This window comes from Pelodiscus sinensis, chromosome 18 (assembly GCF_049634645.1).
Source record: "Pelodiscus sinensis isolate JC-2024 chromosome 18, ASM4963464v1, whole genome shotgun sequence".
NCBI classification, from domain to species: Eukaryota; Metazoa; Chordata; order Testudines; family Trionychidae; genus Pelodiscus; species Pelodiscus sinensis.
The window spans coordinates 35246742-35274502 of record NC_134728.1 but is presented as its reverse complement, the minus strand read 5'-3'; the positions used below and the strand labels follow the sequence as shown (position 1 = coordinate 35274502).

General features: G+C 45.6%; 1 protein-coding gene across 1 annotated transcript; it reads left to right on the top strand.

Moving 5' to 3' along the window:
* Nucleotides 1-3797: 3797 nt before the first annotated feature.
* Nucleotides 3798-27444, top strand: EIF2S2 (eukaryotic translation initiation factor 2 subunit beta). The gene is made up of 9 exons (XM_075901520.1): nucleotides 3798-3995; nucleotides 15246-15426; nucleotides 19566-19669; nucleotides 20348-20483; nucleotides 20866-20966; nucleotides 22201-22349; nucleotides 24192-24248; nucleotides 25516-25601; nucleotides 26967-27444. Exons 1-9 carry the CDS (start codon nucleotides 3981-3983, stop codon nucleotides 27140-27142), a joined length of 1005 nt encoding a protein of 334 aa, XP_075757635.1. The 5' UTR covers nucleotides 3798-3980; the 3' UTR covers nucleotides 27143-27444.
* The last annotated feature ends 317 nt before the right edge of the window (nucleotides 27445-27761 follow it).

The following is a 27761-nucleotide window of genomic DNA, read 5'->3' as shown; positions in this document are numbered from 1 at the left end:
CACTTGACAGTTTGCTTTGGTCGTAACTATCTTGAGCAGCTTAGTGTCATCTGCAAATTTGGTCACCTCACATTTACCCTTCTCCAGATCATTTATGAATATTGTGCTGAAAGTGTCCGTCTGCTATGTACATTGGACAAACGTCTCAGACACTTCGCCAAAGGATCAATGCCCACAAAACAGACATTAGACAGGATCACAAAGAAAAAACAGTTTCTTGCCATTTCAACCAGAAAGGACACTGTCTCAATGACCTAATCACCTGCATCCTGCTTCAGAAGACTTTCAAATCTGCACTTGAAAGGGAATCCTCTGAACTGGCATTCATGCTAAAATTCGACACTCTCCGCGGGGGGCTGAACAAAGACCCCAACTACCTTACCCATTACAAAGAGAGCTTCCCCAATTATCACCTCTAATACCATTAACTCACAGGCATTCACCTTCCTTCCCCCTCCCCCTCCCCTGCATCCCCCTTCTGTTCTGAAATGTGATTTGTCCTTTTCATATGTGTTCATTTTTTTAAATTGTATCCCTTGGTATATATGGTTGTGACTATTTTCTGCCACTATTTGATCTGAGGAAGTGGGTCTGGCACACGAAAGCTCATCATCTAATAAACCATCTTGTTAGTCTTTAAAGTGCTATATAGTCCTGTATTTTGTTTTAGTTACATGTAATATCCCATCCTAAAAGTTGTTCTAAGTACCTTCACACACTCGACACTTCACACACTCGACAGCCTGGGCCCGATTCCTTTCCCCACTGTAGTCTTAGTTGTTTCTAGCAGTGATCTTGGGTGGATAGCCAGGTAGAACTGACGGTCTAAGTTACCTCACTCCTTACCTTCAAAGAGGTTTGCAAAAGGCAGCAATCCTTTGTGCTTAGTCTACAGCCATATGTTGTTTTTATGATCCTTAAAAAGGATATAAGAAGAAAACATTCAGCTCTAACATCACTGAATTCTTTATAAAGGGACAGCAACTTAAAAATCACACTGCTGCCAGAAACTTTAAATGAACAGCCATCAGTCATGCCTAAAATCACTCTGGGCTCAGTCCTATGCCAGGCTGAGCACGATGACCTCAAGTCAGTGAAGCAGATTAACCCATCCCAATGTAATGCTGGACACAGGCGCTGGTCAACATCCTTAGGTCGCAGACTCACCTAGTCGTCTTGGGGTTGGGCTTGACTCTCTTTGTTTAATTGGGTCTGGAAGTCCTCATAACAAAATCCACTTACACACGGAGGAGTTTTGAAATAACTCACATAAGATAATGTTAGGCTGGGGAATGAGTACAGACCAATGAGTTAAAGCGTGGACGGGGCAGTGAAGGGAATTCAACAACAATTGTTAAACATTTGCACAGTCCCTCCTCCACAATGAGGCCTTCTCGTAGAGCTGAGATGTGCTAGTCTGGTGGAGTGATGGTGGCTGTTGTCTGGAACTCCAGTCTGGTGAGATTCATTGCTTCTTGGTGTACAGGCCTTCACCTTCCCCGGAGAAACTTGTGAGTTTGAATCCACAGCGCTCTCCGCCAACTCCAGTCTAGCAGTATCTAGTGCAGTCTTTTTCCTGGGCACACATGCAAAATAGTCTTTCTTTCTCCCATAGAACATTTCCACTCCACCCTTCCCCCACAACCAAGGGGGCCTCATGGAATCCTCTGGCTTCTTGCCTCTAGGCCAGGGGTAGGGAACCTTTTATAGGCTGGAGGCCGCTGACCCACGGAAAAATCTGTCAGAGGCTGCACACAAGTGAGAAACCAAAAATTCCCCCAAACCCTCACAGACGTGGCCCCCGACTGAGAAAGAGAAAGACACTCCCCACCTGCCCCTCGCATATCAGCACCTAGTGGGAACCAGGCTAGTAGATTTTGTGTGCTCTAGTCCCTCAGTAGGTGTGAGCTCCCCAATGTTAAGAGGGGACCCCGAGCCTTGGAGCCGGATCCAGGCAAGCCGGAGGCCGCATGGGCTTGCTCATGCTCATTCAACCCAGATGACTTCAAGCAGTATCTCAAGAGGCCAGTAGGAGTTTAAGGACATAACAATAGCAACACAGCTCTGCTGCACACAGCATCATCCCTGGCCTGCTACATGATGGCAAAGTGGGAGGTGAATGTATGCACCAAACTGCTCCAGCCCCCATCAGTTATTGGGAACCAGTAAACCCTTCACATCCCTAGTAGAAACGTCTGCAATAAGCAAGCTGTACGTGTCCGTTAGTGAGACTCAGATGAATTACAGGGAATCTGTTGCTTATGTTTAGTAATCACTTCCCCTCAAATCCCAGTAGCATAGTTTTTTCTTATCAGAGATTTGTAGTCTCTTGTCCAATGAGTTTGAGCTGTGGGGGCAATCCACATGAATTTCTGTTTCATGGCTGCGGTGGAAGTAAAGTCTTTTGTCTACTGATGGTCTACAATGTTTTTTCTGGTGTCCACGGGTAAACTAAGTGTTTCCCATTGGTGACGCTTCTCTCCTGACTGGCAGTTTACGAACATTTTACACTTAAATCCTCCTTTATAACAAGGAGTAATGGGGTGAGGGCAGGGCCTGAGATCTCACACAGAGACGGGGCTGTGGTGGGGGTGGTTTGGGGAGCCCTCGCAGAGACAGGGCTGTGGTGGGGGGCAGTTTGGGGAGCCCTCGCAGAGATGGGGCTGTGGTGGGGGGGGAGTTTGGGGAGCCCTCACAGAGACGGGGCTGTGGTGGGGGGGGGTTTGGGGAGCCCTCGCAGAGATGGGGCTGTGGGGGGGTGTTGGGGGGGTGCTGTGGTGGGGGGGAGTTTGGGGAGCCCTCACAGAGACGGGGCTGTGGTGGGGGGGGTTTGGGGAGCCCTCGCAGAGACGGGGCTGTGGTGGGGGGCAGTTTGGGGAGCCCTCGCAGAGATGGGGCTGTGGGGGGGTGTTGGGGGGGTGCTGAGCCCCCCCGCAGAGACGGGGTGTGGGGGGTGTTGGGGGGGTGCTGAGCCCCCCCGCAGAGACGGGGTTGGGGGGTGTTGGGGGTGTGCTGAGCCCCCCCGCAGAGACGGGGCTGTGGGGGGTGTTGGGGGTGTGCTGAGCCCCCCCGCAGAGACGGGGTGTGGGGGGTGTTGGGGGGGTGCTGAGCCCCCCCGCAGAGATGGGGCTGTGGGGGGTGTTGGGGGGGTGCTGAGCCCCCCCGCAGAGATGGGGTGTGGGGGGTGTTGGGGGGGTGCTGAGCCCCCCCGCAGAGACGGGGTTGGGGGGTGTTGGGGGTGTGCTGAGCCCCCCCGCAGAGACGGGGCTGTGGGGGGTGTTGGGGGGGTGCTGAGCCCCCCCGCAGAGACGGGGTGTGGGGGGTGTTGGGGGGGTGCTGAGCCCCCCCGCAGAGACGGGGTTGGGGGGTGTTGGGGGTGTGCTGAGCCCCCCCGCAGAGACGGGGTTGGGGGGTGTTGGGGGGGTGTTGAGCCCCCCGCAGAGACGGGGCTGTGGGGGGTGTTGGGGGGGTGCTGAGCCCCCCGCAGAGACGGGGCTGTGGGGGGTGTTGGGGGGGTGCTGAGCCCCCCCGCAGAGATTGCAGCGGAGATGACTGCATGTGACAGTTCACAAGCGTGGCACAGGCTGTGCACATCGCAGCGCTGTTGCGGGACAGGAACAGGCAGGCTGCCAGCCCCCCATTGCCCCTCGCCCGCCCCCTCTGCCAGGGTCCCGCAGCCCGCTGCCCAGACACGCCCCGTCGCCTGCCTCCCAGCCACGCCGCCCAGCCCCGCACGCATGCGCGCCACGGGAACTACAACTCCCGAGAACCCTTGCGCCTGGGGCTGGGGCGCGTGCTGCGCCTGTGTACATCCGGGACTCGGCTTGCGCTGGGCGCTGATGCAAGAGAGCCGAGCGCGGCGGCTGCAGCCCCTTCGAGAGGCGCCCGGCTCCGCGAGCGGCGTCCGAGCAGCGACCGTCTTCGGCGCCTGACCCTTCTCCTCTTCCGTAGCGCGCGCTGCGCCAGCCCAGCCCGCAGCCATGTCGGGAGACGAGGTGAGGGGCTCGCGGCCTGCGCCATGTGGGGAGCCGGGCCTGGGGCCTGCGCCGCCGCCATGTGGGGAGCCGGGCGCCGGCCGTTCCGCGCGGCCCTGCGGGGGGCGGGGGCTGCGCTTGTCTCCCGTGCGGGCAGCCGGGAATGGAGGCTTGAGGCCTGCTCGGGGGGGGGCCTGCCTGGACCCCCCCGGCTGGGGGCGGGGCTCCTCCTTGAGGTGGTGAAAACCCTTTTCCGTCTCCTTTCCGGGGGGGGGGGGAGAGTGTGTGTGCGCGCGCGGGGGGGTCCCTAACAAACGGGCACGCGCCTGGCTGGCCCGTGTCTCTAGCTGGACCCTTGCCCCGTCATTGGGTCTGTTGCAGCGATTGACAAGGGCGTTCACAGCTCTGGGGTCGAGCGCTGCTCCCACCCACCCCAGCGGCGGGTCCGGGTTTGAGCCTTATGACACGTGTCCCAGGGCTTGTCCCTCCAAAAATGGGGGAGGGGAGAAAGGCCTTCTGTGGCTTGTGGTCCAAACAAAGCTGGTTTCACTTGTCAGAAAGCGCCGTCAGTTCTTCACTGTTAACTGAGGAAAATGAGAGCCTGGACGAACGCGGTGGTGCTCCTGTTTGCATCAGTTAACATGAAAGAATAACATGTGTTCTGTTCTGTTCTTTCTCGATTTGTTTCCCGGGAGGGAAAGCGGGGAACCTTCATTTGTGGACAGGGGTTGCAATAGGTGCGTGGGGGGGATGGACTCTCCATTAATCAGTACCTTAATCATCCCCCTTTTTTATACTTAACATCTATTTAGGCTTGGTCTTTATGCTGTGTTTCTACTGATATAATTACTTTGGGTAGGGGGATAACTTTTTTTAACCAGTATAATTATACCAATACAATCTCTTGTGTGGATACAGTTATTCTTGTGTAAAGGTACATTTAAATATATCCGGCTGGGGCTGTGCTCTTGCTGCAGTCCTGGGCTGCACTCTCTGGTGCCTGCCCTACTACCTCTGGGCGGGGCTACCACTCCCAGCTGTGCTGTGCAGCCAGCCCCTGCTGTGCTGGCCAGCTACACTGGGGCAGTGCTGCATGGTGGGACTGTACTCCCTGCTGCCTGCCCTGCTACTGCCAGGGCTGCTCTCCCCACCACCAGTACACCCCTGAACCAGGCCAGCTCGAGCTCTCTGGTCCAGCAATGTGCATGGTCTTTCCAGACCACAGATGTTGCCAGATTAGGGATTCCAGGATTTTAGAGGTTCAGCCTGTACTTTTATAGCGGGCTCGACAAATCAGTGTATCTACTTGCCCATGCCGAGTAGATTTCAGCCAGTCACCCCATTCATGTGCAATGCGGGGCTGGCGAGTGGATTTCGCCACGGTTTGTCATCCCCTGCTTATATAAGATACTTTTTATGTCACTATAACTAGTCACACTAGGAGGATGTTAGTGTGCAACTCAGTTTGTGTGTCTCGTCTGCTTTAAAAAAAATAGGTTAATAAGCTACTGTTGATTGGATGGTGATTCACTCGTACTGCAGCCCCTGTCTCCAGTCAAGGCTAGCTTCCTACTCAAAATACTCCTGAATTTACTGGTTTCTAATTGATGTAAGCAGGGGGCAAATGACCATTGAAGCCCCCTGCATTACACCAATGCTTCGAATAGGTCTTGCCTACACTTGGAATTAGCTCCTAAGTTTACTAAGTGGAAGTTAGATATATTTTTTCATTTTGTAATGTATGCCTTTAAAAGCACTCTGATGTGTTTAGTTAGTTTCATTGTTTCCATGTGCGAGCAGTATCAGGATATTAAAAATTCCAGCTAACCTATTGCATGAAAGAATCATGTAGATGTGATGCAACTTGCATCACATTTGCAGAGTCTAAACTATCATTTGTGAACATGTAACTATCCAGTTGTGGCTCCAAAGAGAATCTTCCAGCTGCAGAATTGACAGGTGGCCACATCCTACATCACACATTCACTTGGCAATTCTGTCATAAATGCTTACATCGTTGGGGGAAGGGGAAACTGAGAAATCCTATGTTTTGGCCTGTGGGGAAGGTGCACTGGGCTGGAAGCCAGGAGGCAGTGGGTTTTGGTCTTGCCATTTCCACTGAGGGCTGTTAATATTTCTGTGTAGTTCACAACCCTTGTTACTGACCACGGCCTCACATCCTTACTTTAGGACCGTGGTCACCAACCAGTAGATCGCGATCTACCGGTAGATCTCAGGGGCTCTAAGAGTAGCTCTTGAGCCCTCTCTGAACTGCGCGCCTGCACGGTACATTTACGTTAGATTTCCTCATTTGAGGAGCAGCTACTCACCAAGCAACAACACAGGTGAATAGCTGCGAGGAATGGTGGGAGCTGGGAGGTTGGGAGGGCTGAAACACTCCAGCAAGCTGACTGTGGCTTTCAGCTGAAAGCGGCTGCCCCGCGCCCCAGCTGATCGGCGGCTTCTCCTCTGCACCTGCCCACGTGGAGCTTGGTGCACCCTGGCTGAGAGCCATGGGCAGCTGGCTGGGCGGCCACTTCTCTTCCCTCCAGCCCTGCTGCCCTGTGCTCAGCCCAGGGAGGCTGTGTCTAGCTCCAGCTGTGCTGGAGCAAGCTTCCCAGGCTGAGCGCAGGATCACAGATGCCCGTCTGATGGACTGTATACGAGTAGCAATCTCAGACTACAACGCAGACTTCAAGACTCTGGCAGATACTGTTCAGTCACAGGTGTCACACACAGACTTTGTTATTGGAAGAAAAAATAAATAATTATCAATACTTGATTTTAGATTTACAAAATATCAGAGAACAAAATGTAGAATTGTAAATGCTTCATTTGACATTTAAATAGCATGTATTAAAAACAGACCATTTATTTCATAACTATAAACATGTGATTTTAATTTTATATATTGCATAATTTAAAAATAAATTGTTTAACAGTGTATAAGGGCTGGGGATAGCAAGTGATGGGCAGGAGAATAGAGAGGGTGGGGCTTCAAGGAAGGGGCGGGGTGGTAGATCTTCGCCTGTTCTGAAACTTAAAAAGTGATCTTGGGTGTAAAAAGGTTGGAGACCACTGCTTTAGGAGATAGGCAGCTATCATTCCTTTGTTTTTACAAATACCCTTCTTAGTTATCTTATCTCCACATCTGGTAGTATAACTCAAGACTCCAGTATACAGAGCTAAGTCTTATCCTCTCTGCCTCTTATAAGCAGTGTACCAAATGCATATGGTTAACTAGTCTGGGTGTAACCACAGCTCTAAATACTAGATCCTATTCCCAGAACCAGGAGTAGGACCCAGGAATCCTGATGCTAAGCATTCCATTGCTGTCACAAAAATAGTTGTGACCCATTACTATTTTTGAAAGGAAGCTTGTTTTTGTAGGTTTGTCAGTCGTTCTTATTTGGGCCTGGATGACCTAGAGCACTACCAAAGAGTTGTAGAACCTTTCACCAGTTTGAATCTACCATCCAGTCTACATGTGATACCTTTATGCTCATTTCATATTGAGGTCTTCTACCACACACTTGTCACCATGGTTTGCACTAAATGATAGGTTGATGGAGGCCAGAGCTATACTGGCCATAGACACCATCCAGGTTAGCCCTAGCAAAGCAGCATGCATGAAACTTGCCCTGATGCTCCCTGTAGATGAAGGTGACTCTCCATCAGAGATCAAATAGTTCTCTACTTTCTATCAAAATGATTTTAAAGTTATTTATGTAAAATTATAAATATGCATGGAACTTGGAAGCTATTTAAATGTGACCTGAGTGTAAATCTGGCTGTCTGAGTTTAGGGCAGCTTTAGTGCCTGTATTGCAATTTAAAGCTTTTTTATGGTGCAACAAAATGAAAACTCCCCAGTTGCAAGTCTGTTTAAACTTGTGCTATTCAGAGTCCTGGGGAGAGGGAGAGAGGAAGCAAGCAGCAGAGGCAAGCACTGGAGCTGTTCAAAGGGATGGAGAGCTCAAGGCACATGGCCCAGTTGAAGCAGTTGGCATGTGATGAAATCATAGGGTACTAGTCCACTCTCTCTGTGTTGGGAGGCAGGAACAGTAGAGAGAGAGAATGGCATAGGATGCTCTTCATATCAGCCAGATGGCATGGGGTCTAATGACAGCACTGTCATAGGAATCCCAATATGTACTGCATTCCCTGCGGTTTGGGGATAAGATTCTCCTACCTGAGAGTTGCCTTTAGACAATGGGACCCTCACTTTTTCTGTTGTTGCTAATTAGATTTTGTTTTCTCTGGTTTTGAAGGTTCAGAGACTTGTAATCTTTTGTGTGAAGAAGGTGAGAAGATATATGTGGGATAGAACAGAGGAGAGGGAGATGGATTGAATGAATTAGAAGGATTAATATGGTTGAAAGCCTTTGAGGGAATGGAATGGGAGGATAAATGAGGTAGAAAATAATAGAGGAGTTGGTAACTACAGCAGCATAAGGAAAGAATGTAAGGTCCATGGAACCAAGCTGGTTATTTTTTGTTTGTACAGGGCCTAGCATAATGGGATTAGCTTGGTTGAAATCTTAGGTGCTCATCACCGCAAATTCAAACTGCCTATAGCTACGGTGACCATATTTTCTGAACCAAAAATAGGAACACATTAGCCACGCCCCTGATCTGGTTAGCTGTGCCCACCTGCCACAGGAAGTACAGCCCCCGGGGTTAGTGTTTTCAGGGTCACAATGGACACATGGCTGGAAGTAAAGGGTAACATGACCTCCCCACTTCCCCTCAGGATTCCTCCCACCATCCTCTATCAATAGGGATAGGTTTTGGCCCCATAGGAGCCTCCCCACACATGCAACTGTACTGCAATTGCATTAACCCAAGGTCCACACCTAGGGTCCCCATGACACTGCAGGGCTGGGGGCCAACCTTGATTCAAGATGAGATCCAGGATTAGAGACCTATTACTTTGCAGTGTAGATGCAGCTCCATTTAACCCAGGGCCTGGGAATCATCCAGAACTATCCCACAATTTCATGGGACAACTTCCTTAGTGATCTTAATGGGTGATGCTTAGCTGTTCCAAATAACTGGTAACCAGAGGGGACTGGAGCAGCTCCCCATCTGCTTCAGGTAGGGGGCTGTTCCAGCCCAGCCGAGGGCCTTCAGCAGACAGGGATTGCTCTTGTCTGGAGCAGCCCCTGTCTGTGGGGTCCCGCAGGCAGGGACTGCGCCAGTGTCCAGAACAGCCTCTCTCCATGGGGAGTCCAGCCTGCTGGGAACAGAGGCTGCTCCGAAGGGGGCTGGGAGTTGGCTGCAGCCCCAGTGTGACCTACATTTCCCATGGAGATGCATAGGCCTGGGCTATTTTATATGTAAAGCTACTGAGAAATGTATATGATGGCAATGCCTATATTATGTAAATAATACCTAATAATAATTGCCAAATGAGACCACTTCCTAACCTGCTTACAAAGGGCCTGATTCAATTTAAACTTTAAGCTAGAGTTGGGCCCAAAACAATCTGTTGATATACCAGAGAAGATCTAGTTAACCTTTAGTCACCCTTCAAAAATATAAGGGACAAGTCATGAAAACCCCCTCTGTTGAGAGACAATACGTCCTGTCTCACGTGGTCTCGGGTGTGGCTTTGAGGGAGGGAATGATGCTAGAGTGGGCTGGCAGTAGGGTGTCTGGTAAGGAGGGTGCAAGAGCTTTTTAAATCATCAACTGCTTGGACGAGGAAGACTCACAAAAGTCTGTCCATCATCCACACTGGAGTGACATGGTGATTTCTCTGCTCTGGAATCAGACCTGATCGCTCTGTGGGCTTTTGTGGAGCAGCAGGGAGCCCAGGGCAGTCTCTTGGGGGGAGGGAGAAGGAGAGGCCAGGGGTGCCTCTACTTCAGTGATTCTCAGTCTTTTTGGCCTGTGGCTCAATGTAAACTGATGTTTAGGGATTCCCATAATCTGCGTTTACTTTTCTGGGTTTCTGGAGTAAGTGGATTTTATGGACCCCTTTAGGCTCTGGGGTACGGACAAAAATGAGGGGCTTAGTGTGTGGGATAGGGATGGGGTGCAGGATCTGGGAGGGAGGTGGGGTGCTGAACTAGGCTGGGTCCAGGGTGTCTGGCCAGGTGGAGGGATCAGGAGCAGGCTGGGGGTAGGTGTCTGGCCAGGGGTAGGGTGCAAGAGCGGGCTGGCTGTAGGGTGTCTGGTGAGGAGAGAGGGAAGGTGCAAGAGCAGGCTGGCCATAGGGTGTCTGGCAAGGAGAGAGGGAGGGTGCAAGAGCGGGCTGGCCGTAGGGTGTCTGGCGAGGAGGGGGGGTGCGGGAATGGACTGGAGGTAGGGTGTCTGGTCAGGAGGGAGAGTGCTGGAAGGGCTTGTAATAGGTTTTCTGACCAGGAAGTTGCTCTGCAGCATGCATCTGGGAGTGTCTTCAGGCTTCTCCCTGCAGGCTCCAACCCCCATTTTTAATAAAAGAAAACAAACTCCTGAGGTGACAACCACTCTCACTGCGAGCCCCTTGCTAAATGTGCACGTGCCCAATGCCATGCAGTGCGTGCCGCATTAGTGCAGGAAGCTTGCTCCAGCATGAACTTACAAGTGCCAAAGGCACCACACCTGGTCCCTGCTCCTAGCCAGAGTGCTGCGGCACACACACTTGCACGCATTAGTCACAAGTGGCTCGGCTGGCTTAGCGCAAGGCCGCATGTGCAGCAATCACCTCTTCCTATTCACGGCCCCGCCCATAGAGAAGGGTGGGACTATAGCCCCTGCTCTTTGACTGGCGCATTACCTCATTCAAACATGCTGACATCAGAGTTCCCTACACTCCCCCTCGTGGACGCCAGCGTTCCCGTGGCATCTACGACTGCTGGCGTCTGCGGCCTTCCTAGATTTAGGGCAGCTGGTGCAGGAGGTTGAGGTGCTGCTGGCCCACAGGAAAGATGCTGCTCACATGGGACAGGAGGACCATTGTGGGGTGTATTTGCACCACGCCCCCACCCCTGGCCTGTAAATCCAGGACACTTAATTGCTTGATGGGGAAACCAGGACACAGTATTTAAAAATGACTGTCCTGGGAAAAAATGGGATGTATGGTCAGCATACCTATAGCAGCTCCCCCTTGTGGACGCCTACTGCAGAATCTCCCATATGATAGGAATCCCTAGGACTGGAGATGAGAGGTTTTTGGCTAGGCAAAACAAAACAGGAAAGGGCTGAGTTTGGCCTTCTGTTTTAATGGAGGTTCACAAGAAGACAGAGTTAAGGTTGCAGACATAAATAATTCATGGGATTTACTGTTCAGGTTACTTTTTTCTCAGTGGATCATATTGAAAATCTACCTTATTTTGCTGAGTACTTTTAAACCTTTCAGCTGATTGCTACAGAAGTGTATTACTCTAAACTACGATTGAACTTTTGATTCTTGATTGTTATCCGCATTCTGTGTATCCTGATAGCATTTAAATTTTTTAAAATACAAGATAAACATATTTCGATGCTCATGAAAAAGAAGTCCTGTTTGTAAATACCATAGTAATCTGCTCTGTGTATTATGCATGTGCATGGTTCTGCAAAGGTTCCTTTTATACTGGGTATTTGAGGCTTGTTCTGATAATGTCTAAATTACACCTCTTAAACAGTTTAACGCTTGTGCTGCTTACTGTCAAGGTGGATTCAGTAGTTATTTAAAATAACAAACTATATCCTGTCCCATGCATTCCCCATCTTTCAGATGGTATCACTGTTTTAGAATACTGACTGCTATTGTGTACTGGGACTAAGCAACTTAATAGTTCAAGTAAAAGTGTAGCTATCTTTTTCTTCAGCACAACTATTGCTGTTAAAATAATTCTAGTTCTGTTTAGATGGCAAACATTTTAGTATGTCCACAGAAATAACTTGTGCTTAAATTTGCATCTGGGCTTGTTGTACAGCTTTATATTCAACTTTAGCAACATGGTTAGCACTTCTTTGACTAAAAGATTTGCTCATAAAGGTTGCGTTCTGAGCAGAACAAACTGTTAAGCTCTGCTGATTTCTCCATTAAAATGTAACAAGTGTGTTACTTTAAAATAAATGGTGGTGTTTTTTGTTGGGTGAGGTGAGCAATTTTATGCTTCTGCTACCCAGCAATCACAGATTGACCTACTTTTCATCTCATCTGCATTTTTAATATCTGAGAAGCTACAAGTGGTTTGCCTCTGTCTTGCGTCATCCTCATTAAAATGAGTCATAAGACATAATCCTAAAACCAGCATTATGTTTGTATTCACCAACTCTAGAACTATGGAATGTTTTCTATGCAGAACACCTTCCCTCTTCTCAGCTGGTCATACAGTTGATCAAAAATGAGGAAATTTGGGCTTAACGTAACTGTCAAAGTTGATTCCAAACTGTTGTGCGCTAGAGATGTTAAATTTAATCAATTGGCCGATGGATTTCCCATTGACTAGTCAAAAAGCAGGGGAATCACAGCGGAGTTAGTGCCCAGCCTGGGAGCTAACCCTGCTTTGGTTCTGCCTTTTAAGTGTATTAAGAGCCCGTTGGGCTCTGCAGTCTCAGGGTGGGGCCAGGGATGAGGGCTTTGGGGTTCTGGAGGGGCTCAAGGTGGGGCAGAGGGTTGGTACTCTCGCTTACTTGGCTGATGGTGAAGAGGGGCCTCTTTTCCTTGGCTGCGGAAGTTCGGTGCTGGTGCTGGCAAGTAGAGGCTCCTTTGACAGCTCCATGCTGGGGGTAGCAGGATGGGGCACCCTGTTACCAGTCTAGGCACCTTCAGTTCAGCTTCATCTCTCCCTGCTGCAGCCCTGTGCCCCTGCATGGAGTTGAATGGGAAGCTGTATAGCTTCAGGCAGGGTTTCCCAACCTATGGGTCGGGACCCAAATATGGGTCGCCATTACATTTCAAAAGGGTTGCCAGGTGTCTCCCCAGGTGGGCCATTCTCATATTTTTTTTAAATTGCCCTGGGTCACCAAGTCTTCCTGAATTGTCAAAATGGGTCCCCATCTGGAAAAGGTTGGGAACCGCTACCTTAAGGGAAACACTAGCTTCCTGGTAATGTGCAGGACAGGCCGTAAAGTTTTCCCACAGTGCACCCTAATAGTAGGGCTAGAGTGGTCACATTTCAGGCTGGGAACAGGGTCCTTGACAGTGGGAATCTAGGATATGATTACTTGACTCAGGTCTGTGCACTGCAGGGTGGTTGCCTGAGCCTTGGACTCAAGCATGGGTTAGAGAAATCTTAACACAGTGTTAAAATATAATGAAGATGCTGAGGTTCCCTAACAGGTCAGCTGGTCAAGTCCCACTAACACTGGTCTTACATTGCATTGTAGGCATACCCTTAGTAACAGCCTTGCTGCTGCAGTAATTGAAGCTGAAGAAAAGAAATAACAGGTTACCTGGGTAGTGAATAATGCAGTCCTTTATCTCCTATTTGGATATTTTTTGGGAAAAAAAATTCTAGCCTTTGACACAGGTTAAATTTAATGGGGTGCTCAACCTTTCTCAGACCAAGGCCTGATCTGTGTCTAAAACACAGTCTGTCTAAAACAGTGAAGGAAAACTCCCTTCCTTTGTTGTAGTGTGTACACTATGCAGCTGTACTGCATTTCTAATGTTGACATGCTCTAAATCTTTAATAATAATATGCTGAAAAATGGAAATGCAGCTGGTGGCCAGTATGTCCTATGGTTCCCAACTGTAATACTTATTTAGCTGAAGTTAGGGTTGATGAAATAGAATTTTTTTTTCATTTACATTGGATTTTTTATTTTGTTTACATTACAATGAAATCAGGATTTGATACAAACTATGTTAAAGCCTAAACTACTTATAATAACGTAACACTGAAATAATAAATACAGTAGACTTCCAATAATCTGGCATCTTTGGGACCTAGGTGGTGCTGGATTATTGGATATGCCAGAGTATCGGGAGGTACTCCGGTAGGGGGGCTGTGACAGGTCTGCCGGAACCCGCACTGCATCTGAGGGGTGGGCAGGGAACGGCGAGGCGAGGGGCAAACCCTCCGCCGTCTTGCAGGAAGGTGGGGGAAGCCTCGCGCCACCGCTGAGAGTTTCTGGGAGGGGAGGGGAGCGGGCTCCCCACCCCCCCAGACCGCAGTAGTTATCCCTGAGCAGGGGGGTGAGGGGCGGTGCTGCGGCACCAACCGGGCAGCACCCCAGCTTCCCCAAGTCTGCCGCTCGTCAGTTTCAGCAGTGGTGTACTTGGGGAAGCTGTGGAGCAAAGCAGCTGGGGTGCTGCTTGGTTGGTCCCGCAGCACCGCCCCTCACCCCCCTGCTTGGCGCCCGACAGCACCCCAGCTGCTCTGCTCTGCAGCTTCCCCAAGTCCCCTGCTGGTCAGTTTCAGCAGCGGCAGCGGAGGACTTGGGGAAGCGCACGGAGCAGCTCCAATTGTCTGGCTGGCCGGAGCACTTCTGGGTTCCAGTTGGTGCCAGACTATCGGGAGTGCCGGACCACTGGATGCTGGACAATTGGAGTTTTACTGTATGCTGAATCTGAGTCCCCATCCGTCTTTCTGTATAAAGAGAGATGTTCCTCTGCTTCTAATTTTTGAGGTCAAGCTCTGTAAATATGGCACCATCATGCAATGTTCTGTATTAAGGGCTTGATCTGTGGGAGATGCAGGGGTTGTGCTACAGGGTGCAAAGGACTAGGAAAGATATCACAGGCATTGGGACCAGCCTCTGACTCCAGGAGACCTCATCATGTATCTCCTCATGGGGTAGCAAAAATGATGTTCCAAAACTAGTATAAAGGCTTTATTTAGATATAAATCACCATATCTTATGGTTATATCATACAATGACAATTCATCTTATTGTAGAAAATAACAGAAGAATAATTGGAATTGATTAAAATCTATTTAAATTGTGGCTTTCCACATGGGGATTTAAATTCTGATTTAACTTAATCTACCCTGACTGAACCAGTGTTAAATTTTGAAAAATTTTACTAGTGTGAACAAAATGAAAGAGCCTTAGTACTAGAGCAAAGAGTAAATTTAGAGATGTGTCCTGGGACCAACATTTATCATGTTTCTAAACAATCGCTTGCAATTATATTAGATGACAATTAGAGCATGCTAATTCAAGTTAAAACAGAACCATGAGTTATAGTCTAGACAAACTCCCTCTTGGGACTAGAGCCTGAGGATTGTTGAGTTAGTTGAAAAGAGAGCTATAAAATGTCTAACCTGCCTAAAGTCTGCTGGTGCTATTGTAGCAAATTAAATAATGGGTAAATTAATGTTGCTAATGAATAGTTCACTTTTTACAGATGATTTTTGATCCCACTATGAGCAAGAAGAAGAAGAAAAAGAAGAAGCCCTTCATGCTCGATGAAGAAGGAGGAGACACTCAAACAGAAGAGACACAGTTGACAGAAACTAAAGAAGTGGAGCCAGAACCAACAGAGGACAAAGATATAGAAGCTGATGAAGAGGACAGTAGGAAGAAAGGTATAGTGAAACATTTCAGTTGGCAGTTTCAGAACATAACTTCCAGTTGGAAAAACTTAAGACAATGAATAGTCTAGCAACACCTTAGACTAACAAAATATGTAGATGGTATCAGAGCTCTTGTGGGTACAGCCCGCTTCTTCAGATGACTTCTTCATCTTAATTTACAAGAATTCTGCTTTCAGACACACTCACTCATTTTATTCAGTTAATGTTTAACCAGTTAACTAACTAAACGGGATTTTACATCCCTAGCTCAGAGTAGCCAACTGTGGGGGCCATGTGCCTCTGAACGCCACTGTGGAAGAAGAGGGGAGCGAGGCTCCTGCTGGGACGGATCTGTTGGCTTGGCATGGGGTCCTGCAAACAAACAGATCACTTGGTACTTCAGTCAAGCATTACGTAAACTAACAGGACATGAAAATGATATTTGTCTGTAAAATTAACCTGACTCTTAACACCCAAGATGATTTAAAAGACAGTTTTATCTCTTTTCCACTTTATTTTTTTATGTAGTCAAGTTTCTCTGTTAAAAGCACACATTTCCTTATGGTGTCAGTTTTGCCTTGTGTAGGGAGCAGCAGCAGGGAAGATTTTTAAACTAAATAGGAAAGTATGACTGTATGCTACACGCATATTATTGCAGTAATCTGAAGTATGTGTAGTACTTGTAACTACTAATCTAACGATTTCCCCCCATGGCTAGTTACCCTAGCCTAGATCATACAAATGGGCATACTGGGTCAGACCAAAGGCTATCTAGCCCACAATCCTGTCTTCCAAAAGTGGCCAATGCCCGGTGCCTTGGGGAACAAACGGAACAGGTAATCGTCAAGTGATCATCCCGTTGCCCGTTCCCAGCTTCTGCCAAGTGGAGGCTAGGGACACTGTTCCTGCCCATTCTGGTTCTTTCTTGAACCCTGTTAAAGACTTGACCTTCCCAACATCCTCTAGCAAGGGAGTGGGTGTCCCCTTTAGTCTCTCACAGGTATGTTTTTGAGTATTCATATCTATTCCTTAATACTTAGGGTACATCTGCTCTGCAATTTAAGCCCCAGGCTAGCTGGACTTGATTTAGCTGACCCATATTAAGGAATCTTAGGCTTGAACAGCTCCATTGTATTTTAACCCCATCTTAAGCCTTTGCTAACCAGTGCTCAAACCTAAGGATCTGGCATGTGCACTGAAACATGCAGACCTGAATTATGGTTGCCATATCCCAGAGTCCCTAGCGCGCAGGTCCCCCGCCCTCTGAAATATGGCTGCTCTAATTCTAAAACTATAGTGCATTGTGGGAAAACGTGACTTCCTGCCAGCTTGCTCTCCATTGCAAACCCAGGAAGCTCCCTGGTAGTGTGCCTGTAGACGCCAGAGCAGTAAGGAGAGCACTGGGAGGCTTTGGGCCATTCACAAAACCTTTTTTTTTTCCAGACCGTGATATGACAGTAATTCTTGTTGCTCTTAACGAGGTACCCCCTGCATTAAGTGTGCTACTGTGTAATCTCCACCCACCATGCAACACAAGAAATAAAGATACTGTTCTTGAGAAATCATGCATTTTTATTTAAGGAACATAAGGCAGAGGGGACAGAAATGGAGTTCAGGGCAGAAGCTTCAGGGGAAGATGAGGGAAAGTGGCATGTCACAACCCCTGTTCAGCAGTCACAGGGCGTGAGGATGATGGCCTTTTTATTCCGGGGACATCGAATAATAGAATACTAGGACTGGAAGGGACACATCCCTGGAGGTTGAGTGTAAGGCTGCCTTTGACTCCTTCCACTCCCCCCACCTCAGGTTCCTACGGCACCTGTGAGAGGAGGCGGCTCTGGAACTTGGTGAGGAGGAAATCCTGGAGTACTAGGACTGGAAGGAACCTTGAGAGGTCATCAGGACAGTCCCCTGCCCTCACAGCAAGACCGAGCACCCTCTAGATCAGCGATTCTCAACCTTTCCCAGATAAGGACCCATTTTGACAATTCAAGAAGACTTGATGACCCAGGGCAATTTAAAAAAATGTGTGACTGGCTCCTTAAGAGCCACCTGGGGAGACACCTGGTGACCCTTTTGAAATGTAATGGCAACCCATGTTTGGGTCCCGACCCATAGGTTGGGAAACCCTGATCTAGATCATCTAACCTGCTCTTAAATATCTCTAGTAATGGAGATTCTGCAACCTCCCTAGGCAATCTTTTTCAGTGTTTAATCACCCTGACAGGAAGTCCTAATGTTCAACTTAAACCTCCCTTGCCACAATTTAAGCCCATTGCTTCTAGTCCTATCATTAGAGGTCAAGGAGAACAAATTTTCTCTTTTCTAAAGGCATGTTATAAGGAGGTGTTTGAAAACTATCATTTCCCCTCTTAGTCTTCTCTCTTTCAATCTAAACAAACCCAGTTCTTCAGTCTTCCCTCATAGGTGATGTTCTCTAGACTTTTAATCCTTTTTATTGCTCTTCTTTGTACCCCCTCCAATTTTCTCCACATCTTTCTTGAAATGTGCCCAGAACTGGACACAATACTCCAATTGCAGCCTCATCAACACAGAGTAGAGCGGAAGACTTTTCATCATCTCATGTCTTACAACATTTCAATTTATGCATCCCAGAATCGTGTTCGTGCTCTTCCCCCTCCCCCCCAAAAAACAGCGTACCACTGTTAAGTCCTATTTAGCTTGTGGTCCACTATGACACCTAGGTCCCTTTCTGCAGTACTCCTTCCTAGACAATCACTTCCCATTCTGTATGTGTGAAACGGATTGTTCCTTCCTTAGTGGAGTATTTTGCATTTATCCTTATTAAACATTATCCTATTTACTTTAGACCAGTTCTCCAGTTTGTCCATACCATTTTGAATTATAACCCTATCCTCCAAAGTATTTGCAAGCCTATCAGCTTGGTATCATCTGTGAACTTAATAAGCGTACTTTCTGTGCTAATATCTAAATCTTTGAAGATATTGATCAGAACCAGAATCAGTTTTGATACCTGCAGAGCCCCACTTGTTAGACTGGAAGGACATGACTGTGAACCATTAATAACTCTGATACTGGTTATCTAGTCAGTTGTGCATCCACCTTATAGTAGCCACATCTAGGTTATATTTCCCTAGTGTAGTGATAAGGTCATGTGATACCATATCAAATGCTTTACTAAAGTTAGGTATACTGGGTCCACTGCTTTCCCCTTATCCACAACACTTGTTATCCTATCAAAGAAAGCCATCAGATTGGTTTGACATGATTTGGTCTTTACAATCCATGCTGGCTGTTACCGATCACATTATTTTCCAGATGTTTACAGATGGATTCCTTAATTATTTTCTCCATTGTCTTTCCTGGCTCAGAAGTTAAGCTGACTGGCTCATAGTTTTCTGGGTCCCCTTTTTATACATGGGCACTATATTTGCCCTTTTTCCAGTTTTCTGGAATCTCTCCCGACTTCCATGACTTTTCTAAGCTGATAGCTAATGGCTCAGATACCTCCTCTGTCAGCTCCTTGAATATTCTAGGATGCATTTCAACAGGCCATGGGTTTCAGCCAGCTTCCCCTCCTGCCGGCTTCCCTTTAAAAATGTGTCCTGCTTATTGGGTAGTCAACTACTACTTTACATCCTTAATTAGAATTGAAGCTCTAAGTTATAGAACACCAAACACGAAAACAAAAGTATCGTAATTTAAATTTAAATCCAAGATTATAACTGGTCTTTCTTACCAAGCATTTGTAAATTAACTTTTATGTGTTTAAGAAAAGTTGAACAGTTATTTTGATTTTTTTTCCCCCCTGTATGGTAGTTTTAATAAATTACCAAAATAAGTGGAACTGGTATGATTGTATTGCATTATTTTGACACATTTGTAGAATTTTGGTTTTTTGGTGCAGAAGTCTCCCAGAAGTAAATAAGATTCATACCCAGGGTCCTGGCTTAACTCACGCTCAGACCCTCCAGACCTAAGCGGTCCTAGGACCATGGGTCCAAGCCCTGAGTCAGTGCAACTGCAGTGCAGAGGCTAAGAGGGAAGGGGTTGCAACTAGAGTTCAAGCTCAAGCCCGGGCTATCGTTGACGTATAGATATACCCTTAATGTCTAAACTGGTAACAGTCTTGCTAATCCTGGTCTTTCTTTCAATTTTGTGGAGTTTAGATGCTTCCGATGACCTGGATGACTTAAACTTCTTCAACCAAAAGAAAAAGAAGAAGAAAACAAAAAAGATGTTTGATATAGAGGAAACAGAAGAGGGTATAAAGGTCCGTTTATAGAGATGACCTAGTTTGTGTAATTAAATCCAGTTGGGCTTACTAGAAATTCCGACTTTCCTCATCCACCTGTGCCATTGTCCTGTGTCCCCATCTCTTCCATTCTTTTAAGATTGTCAGTTCAGGAATTCCAGGGCAGTCTGTCATCCATCCAGAGAGTCACTGTTAAATGATGCATAATTAGACCCGTAATAAATTCACAGCCATTAAAAAAGGCGGACTGTGAAATCTGGTCTCTCTCTATGAAATCTGATCTTTTGTGTGTTTTACCCTATACTACACAGATCTCGCAGGGGAGACCAGTAGGGAATGGCTGTAGTTGGTCACATGACCCCATGTTGGCTAAATTGTTTGGCAATCCAGAAGAATAAAAAATTTCCCCATTCTTAAAAATATCAAGGCTAGACTTTTACACCTGCAGTCCTTGATTTGTGTATATGCACCAGAAGGTGCACCTCAGCTCTGCATGCAAAATTGTGGTTAAAAGTCTGGCCCCAAATTCCATCTCGGTACTGTAACTAGCAAGGGAACGTTGGTCATCTGTCTGCTGCATAATCTAGCTTGCTCCTTCAAACGACTGCAAAGGACGTTCTGTCTCATTTCCAGCATGCTATGTTAGGTGTCAGTCGTGTTCTGCCTGATTATTATTTTTTTTTTTAATTTGTGTAGGATTTAAAGATTGAAAGTGATGTGCAAGAGGCAGTGGAACCAGAAGATGACCTTGATATCATGCTTGGCAACAAAAAGAAAAAGAAGAAGAATGTAAAGTTTCCAGATGAGGATGAGATGTTGGAAAAGGATGAAGGTAAAAGTACAGCCAACTTACCAAGAGTTCAATTCCTGGCTGGTGTGGCTGTTGAAAGTGGGTAATCTTGCAAATGAAGTATACGTATTGCCTAAATAGGCACAGACTTTTTCCAGGTAAAATGCGATCTTCTTGATTTGGGATGTTTGCTACTATATTTTATAATGGAAAGTAATATCTCAATGGTAGAGCCATATGGTCTTTTTCTATTCTGGTCGTATCAGTACATGTATGGAGGAAAACTTCAGTTCACAACACCCATTTCTTGGGAATCTGGTACACATGCTGTTAGACACAGTGCTAATGCTGTTTCTAGCAGCATTTCCACCTTTTTTTAACAACTTGTGCATCATGAACCTCAGATACCTTTCTTTTTCTACAGCTCTGGAGGATGAAGACAGCAAAAAAGATGACGGAATTACTTTTAGTTTTCATACTGGACCCGCATGGGCAGGGTCAGAAAGGGACTACACGTATGATGAGGTAAAGTTAAAATCTTTTCCAAATATTTCCCAGGTCCAGTGATGCAAATGCTAATACATTTCGTGTCCATGTGTATGTTTCTAACTTAATCCTTAGGTACATGTGATCAAAAAAACACAAAATTGCTTACGTATAAAATAAGAGCCTGATGTGGCACTCAGATGCATCTGGGAAGATACCCGTGCTTCACTGCTGACTTCATTGGTGGTCCACATACACACAAGGATTCGTGTGGATCAAATTATGGGATTTGTCCCCACATATTAAAAGCTTGCGCACTTAGTTAACTGACTTACATTTTAAGTGTTTTTATATGCAGTGTTGTAGCTTTGTTGGTCCCGGGATATTAGAGACACACAATGTGAGATCTTTGGATCAACTTCTGTTGATAAAAGAAACAAGCTTTTTAGCTTACACAGAGTGTTCTTTGGGTGTGGGAAGTATACTCAGGCTCTCTACACTGCACTTTTGTTGGTAAAACTTTTGTCAAAGGTATGGAAAAATCACATCCGTGAGTGGCCAAAGTTTTACCAGTGAGAAGTGCTGGTGCAGCCAGCGTTTTGTTGGCAAGAGACACTTACCAGCAAAGCTATCTCTACTTGTTGGAGGGTGGGTTTATTTTGCTGGCAGGAGAGCGGTTATATGTACGGCCTTAAAAGCAGCACAGTTGTAGTGTGCAATGTAGACATAACCGCAGAGTGTCATGGCCAAATAGGGGGTGGAACAGATTGTTTTGAATACAAGTGGTGAACGTCTGTTTCAAAGACCATTCAAGGAAAAGTGGCTTGTTAACACCTGTCCAGTCATGAGGACAGGAGCATGGGAGAGGGAAATCTGGGTTGTGTGAGAGTAGGTTATAGATTGTTGTAAAAAGCCATAAATCAGGGACTGGCAAGATATGGCCGGTGAGCTGAATCAGGCCTGCCAGGCCTTTTGATCCAGCCCGCACCTGCCCCTGCAGGGAGCAGTGCCAAACAAAGCAACTGGCTGCTCCTTGTTGTAGTTAGGCTGTATAGACTAGAGCTGTTGCTTCATTTTTATGAGACTGTAAGTATATGTGTAGCATATTTGTGATGAGGTTTAATTGTAAATATTTTTAAATGAGAAATTTAGTCTTTTATTAATTTAAAAAAAATCCGATTTAAACATTTTTTTTGTAGTTTTTTGTTTTCAATAGTTGGTTTTTTTTTAATCCACCCTGCACATGTTGCTGTAAACATATTTGTTTCTGCAGTTGCTGAATCGAGTATTTAACATAATGCGGGAAAAGAATCCAGACATGGTAGCTGGTGAGAAAAGAAAATTTGTCATGAAACCACCACAGGTTGTAAGAGTAGGAACCAAGAAAACATCATTTGTCAACTTTACAGATATCTGTAAATTGTAAGTTTCGTGGCTTTGAAGACCTGTTAGAGACAGAGAAGGAAATACTGTAGCCTTCCTATTGTACACAGTTAATAATTGCTTCATTGCACGGATTTGTAAAAACTATATTAAATGACCTATTAATCACTAAAAATGATACATGACAGAGGTACTCTATCTCATGGGTACTGAGTAGATTAGGAAAAAATTATCTTCTGCATTTTATGTACAGTCCTACTGTTGATACTTGGGGTGTGACTATCCATTAAGAAAGTTACTGATTTAACAGTATAATTGTAATTGTTTAACTGGTTAACCGTGGAGGGCGGTGGGGACTCCCAGCTGGCGTCTGGCTCCTCCAGCCCGGCCCTCCCTGGGTGTGACGTTGCTCCAGCCACACTGCCGCACTATAGGGCGGAAAGGCACTCTGGGGGGGGAGGGGGGTGCTGCATTGCTAGGGTTGCTGCTCTGGAAGAGACCAGAAGGGCTTCAGGGGAGAGGGGCCAAGGGCACTGCGGAGGGCTGCTCCAGCCTTTCAGGTAATAGGTTACCAGATAAGCATTAGCCTTAGCAGCATGCTTACAGGGTAACCGACCTTTTACAACCCTTGTTGATGTTTTTGCAATTGATTAACGTTGACTTATTCGATTTGTGATCCGCAATGTGTAGCCCTCAAATCCTTGTCAGGAGTACTACAGCTTAGCTAGTTATTCCCCTTTTTATCATTGTACGTTTGATTTTTTTCCTATCTAGGTTCAGAGCAGTACACCTGACTTTTTATGGAATTTCATCTTGTTGATTTCAGACCAACTCTTGAGTTTGTCCAAATCAACTTGAATCCTATCCTCCAAAACGGTGTTAGTCCGTGCCAGCTTGGCATCATTAATGAAACTATTGAACAGTACAGGATCCAGGACTGATCCCTGTGGGACTCCACTAGATGTGCTGTCCCAGTTTTATGGCAAACCGGATATCTGATCTTTGAGTACGGCCTCTCAACCAATTGTGCACCGACCCTCTAGTACAGGGGTGCCCAAACTTTTTTCAAAGAGGGCCAGATTTGATGAAGTGAACAAGCGTGAGGGCCGACCATTTTGCCCGACATTCTTTGAACCATTAAAATTAAATGCAAATTAACTATTTTATGCAAAGTTTATTGCAAACGGCATACTTTTCATTTCGTCACATGGATGACAAATCTAAACAGGTGTTAAATCACTCTGCCTTTCATATCTGAAGGCCAGATGAAAAAAAAATCCAGGAAGCTGAAATATATGTCAGGAACATTGTAAAGTACATTACATGTTATTGGTAATAAAGGTTGTCTGTCAACTTTTAAGTTCAAAAAATATGAACAGGAACATAACACCAAGTATACATGTTGTGTCCAAATATATTTATAACTGATTTAGACCAACTGACATTAACTGAGATTTTACAATGTATTCATCTCAATACATATGGATTCGTTGGGGGCCATAAAAGATAGATATTGCCAAATTACCTGGGGGGCCGTATTAAACCGGAACACGGGCCGCAATTGGCCCGCGGGCCGGACTTTGGACATGCCTGCTCTAGTATCTTAATTTATACTGTATTTCCTTAGCTTGCTTAGAATGTCCATGGGACTTTGTCAAAAGCCTAAAAGTTTCTTTCCAAGTATTGAAGATAGGCTGACGGTTCTAATTCTCATAGCTCTATTCCAGATATGAAAATCATAGCCCTGTTTGTTCCTGCACCTTGTAAACAGGCTTGCTGTTCTGAGAGGTCCTTATAAATTGTTGGGGGTTTTGTTGTTTTTTTTTTTAATACCAACTTTTGAAAGGTGGAGGATAAAAATAGCTTTCCTTTCACTTTTAGATTGCATCGTCAGCCAAAACATCTCCTGGCGTTTTTGTTGGCTGAATTGGGCACAAGGTAAGTGGCTTGTACTCAGACCAAAAAGGGGGGAGAGATTTGCCTTAGTCAAGAGTGCTTTGAGTCAGGTCCTCATGTACATAAGTGGGCATGCTTTTATTCCTCTAATGGTGAGAATGGAGATGCTACATGGTAAATAACTCTTTCCTTGCCTTTCAAGAGCATCTATGCTGTGTGGGGTTAAATTGGTCTGGTAGGTACAGGGCAGTTCATACACCATCCATCACAGTATTAAAAACACTATGAATGGATTCTGCATGACTAGTAGTATTACTAGTTTTCAGATTACATAGTGGTGGTTTGCTGACTACAAAAGACAAGCATGGGTTGATTTAAGGACTATTATCTGCAGATACACAGTAGGGATATAAAATCTGATAACCAGTTAAGCCTTGAGTTTATTCTCCCTTTCTTCCCCTTCCCCTGCTGATGATGCAGCCCCGGTTAACAAGTTAACCATTGACATCCCTAATATACAGAGAACTGAATAGCCTAGTTATGAAATGTGTATTCAGGGATCGAGCTCCCTTTATCTCAAACTAATCTTACACTAAAACTTGGTTTGAAAGACCACTGTTAAAATTCTTTCTTTTCTGTATCAGCATGGCTAGAAAATGTGTGTGCTTTTTGCATTTACAACACTATTAGGGCATGTCTAAACTACATCCGTCTTTCGAAAGAGTGATGTAAATTAGGCAGATCGAAAGTGCAAATGAAAAGGGGGATTTAAATATCCCATGCTTCATTTGCATAATCGTGTCACAGCGTTCTTTCGAGAGGATATTTTGAAAGTGAAATCGCCATCTAGACGTGGTTCTTTCGGGGGGGGGGAACCCTTTTTCGAAAGACCTCATTTTTTGAGGCATACAGGATCTTTCAAAAGAGGGATGTAGTTTAGATGTAGCCTTACAGACTACGTCCCAACCACGTTGTGGTGGCTGTTTGTCAAATCAGCACAAGTACTACATTCACTTAACCATTGAAGAGCATGACTATATTTTTGGGATTTGTGGGGTGCCAATTAAGTTGTTGTCTTCACAATAATTACTGCATTAAGTTATGTTCAGATGAAGATGGTTCCTGGATCATTATTGAAATCTTTCAGCAGTTTCTTTTGCACAGACAGATTAAATGTTGCTGCTAGATTTGGGCCTAATGCTGTTTAATAAAAGCAATCGTGTGTTTCAGATCTTCTTGTCCTTTCTTTACAACTTGTTCTGTGGTTCTGATTTGCACTTTACTGAATTACTTGTTCTTTTAAATGTAGTGGCTCAATAGATGGTAACAACCAACTTGTAATCAAAGGAAGATTCCAACAAAAGCAAATAGAAAATGTTTTGAGAAGATACATCAGTAAGTACTATCAAGTTTCTCTTACTCTTTCTCTTCTCACTATCAAGTTTGTCTTACTAGCATCTCTGTTATCTTTAGATAATTCCTTTTTATCCTTACTCAGGCTACGTCTAGACTACCCTTGGCTTCCGAAAGAAGATACGCAAATTAAGCATGAATTTGCATATCTTCTTCTGATCCCGTTTTTGGCTGTGTTTTTTAGGGGAAAAAGGCAGTTTAAATGGGGTTTTTTGCACAGCCCGCCCCTTTTCGAAAGAACCCTTATTCATAAAAAAATGAGGCTTACAGGGTGTTCTCGAAAGGATTTGGGGGGGGGGGCAAAAAAGCCCACCTGGACTGCTTTTTTTTTCTTTTGAAAAAACCTCTTCCGAAAAAGGAATCTGAAGAAGATAAGCAAATTCATGCCTAATTTACATATCTCTTTTTCGGAAGACGAGGGTAGTTTAGACGTAGCCTTAGACTTGTACATTTAAAGTTCTCAGTGTCTTATGCCCATTACAATTCAGTACAATGTCATTTACATGGAAGTAGTTCTGTATTGGAAATTACGCCTGTATTGATTCATATATCTTCTTGTGATACACTTAGGTACCTATCTGCAAATTGTACATGGCGTGGGGGAGAAAAACATAAATGAATAATCTTGGCCCAATGCTGGTCACTTTTTTTTATGTCCTGGATAATCCTACATCGCTGGGGATACTAAAGAATATGTGACCGAGTGTGTTTATAGATTGCTTGTTCCTGAAAGCAATAAAGAAGTTGACGGGAGAGGCATTGGTTTGGCTCTATCCATAGACCAATGATATGGAGTAAAAGCTAGTGAGAATATTGCAGCATTGCTTCCTGCCAGTCTTAGTGACTCACTTGCCTTGGCAAAGGGCTGATGAGGGGTGCTGAAACCCCTCTTGACTAACCGATGTTGTATGTGGTTATTTTACTAATAAAATGCATAGACTACAGTTCTAAGGATGCTTCAGGAGGTAATCTTCCCTAGTTCTATTGTCAATCCTTTCTATGCAGATCTGACTTTTTTTAGCATTGCCTCTCTAAGAAATGATAAGTTCTGGAAATGCTGCCTCAGCCTGAAATGTATCAATTTCAGGTTTCAGGCATCTGCAGCTAGTAAAAGATTTTAATTGGAACCACTTTTTATAGCATTGGTGTGAGCGCTCAAGGCAGGCAAAACATGACCAGTAGCTTACTAACCGCATGTAACTTGTAGGACATGCCTCAGCTGCTGCAAAAGCTTGGTAAAGCTGTCATGTTTTAAGACTCAGGTAGCATTTCCTGGTGGATAGATGCCTTTTCTAGTGATGTCTTAATGCAATACCTTTCAATTACAACTTCATTTCTTTTCTCCAGAGGAGTATGTTACTTGTCATACATGTCGGTCACCGGACACAATCCTGCAGAAAGACACCAGATTATACTTCTTGCAGTGTGAGACCTGCCATTCTCGCTGCTCCGTTGCCAGCATCAAAACTGGTTTTCAGGCTGTCACAGGCAAGAGAGCACAGCTCCGTGCCAAAGCTAACTAGTTTGCTAATCGACACTGGATTTTGCAAAGTGTTCTGGGGAGATATGACTGGACAGGTTTACAATCGGCGTGGATTTACCATTGTATTAAACAAGGTTGTAAGAGCTACCAAGATATTTGGCTTTTGATTGATTGGTCTGTGAAATCCTTGCAAGATGCAGATCCTGAAGCTGTTCACATACATTTGCTCATTGAATATATTTTACCAACTATCAGAGAAATATGATGGGAAAGGAGGTGCTTTTTAATCCATTCATAGACTTCTGTACAATGCAAGATAAATTAAAGTTATTCTAACAGTGACTCTTTCATTTGAATTTTTCCTCCAGTTTTTCTAAGTTGTATCTGACAGTTGCCATGAACACGATTTTTACTATGACTACATGCAGGCTATGTTAATTAATTATGTCCAAAGAACAGGATAAGACTTCAGCACACACTTCAGAAGTGTATTTTTCCTCTGGAAAGCTCCTTTTAGGGAGCCTGTAGCTAGAACAGACAAAGCAGTTGTTATATAAAAGGCATACTGGCTAAGATTCCGAATGGCGAGAATAGTCCTGTCCATGTGAAAACTGCCCTTTTTTAAAACATGTAAGGATGCCTGGTTCCTTTCCCTTACT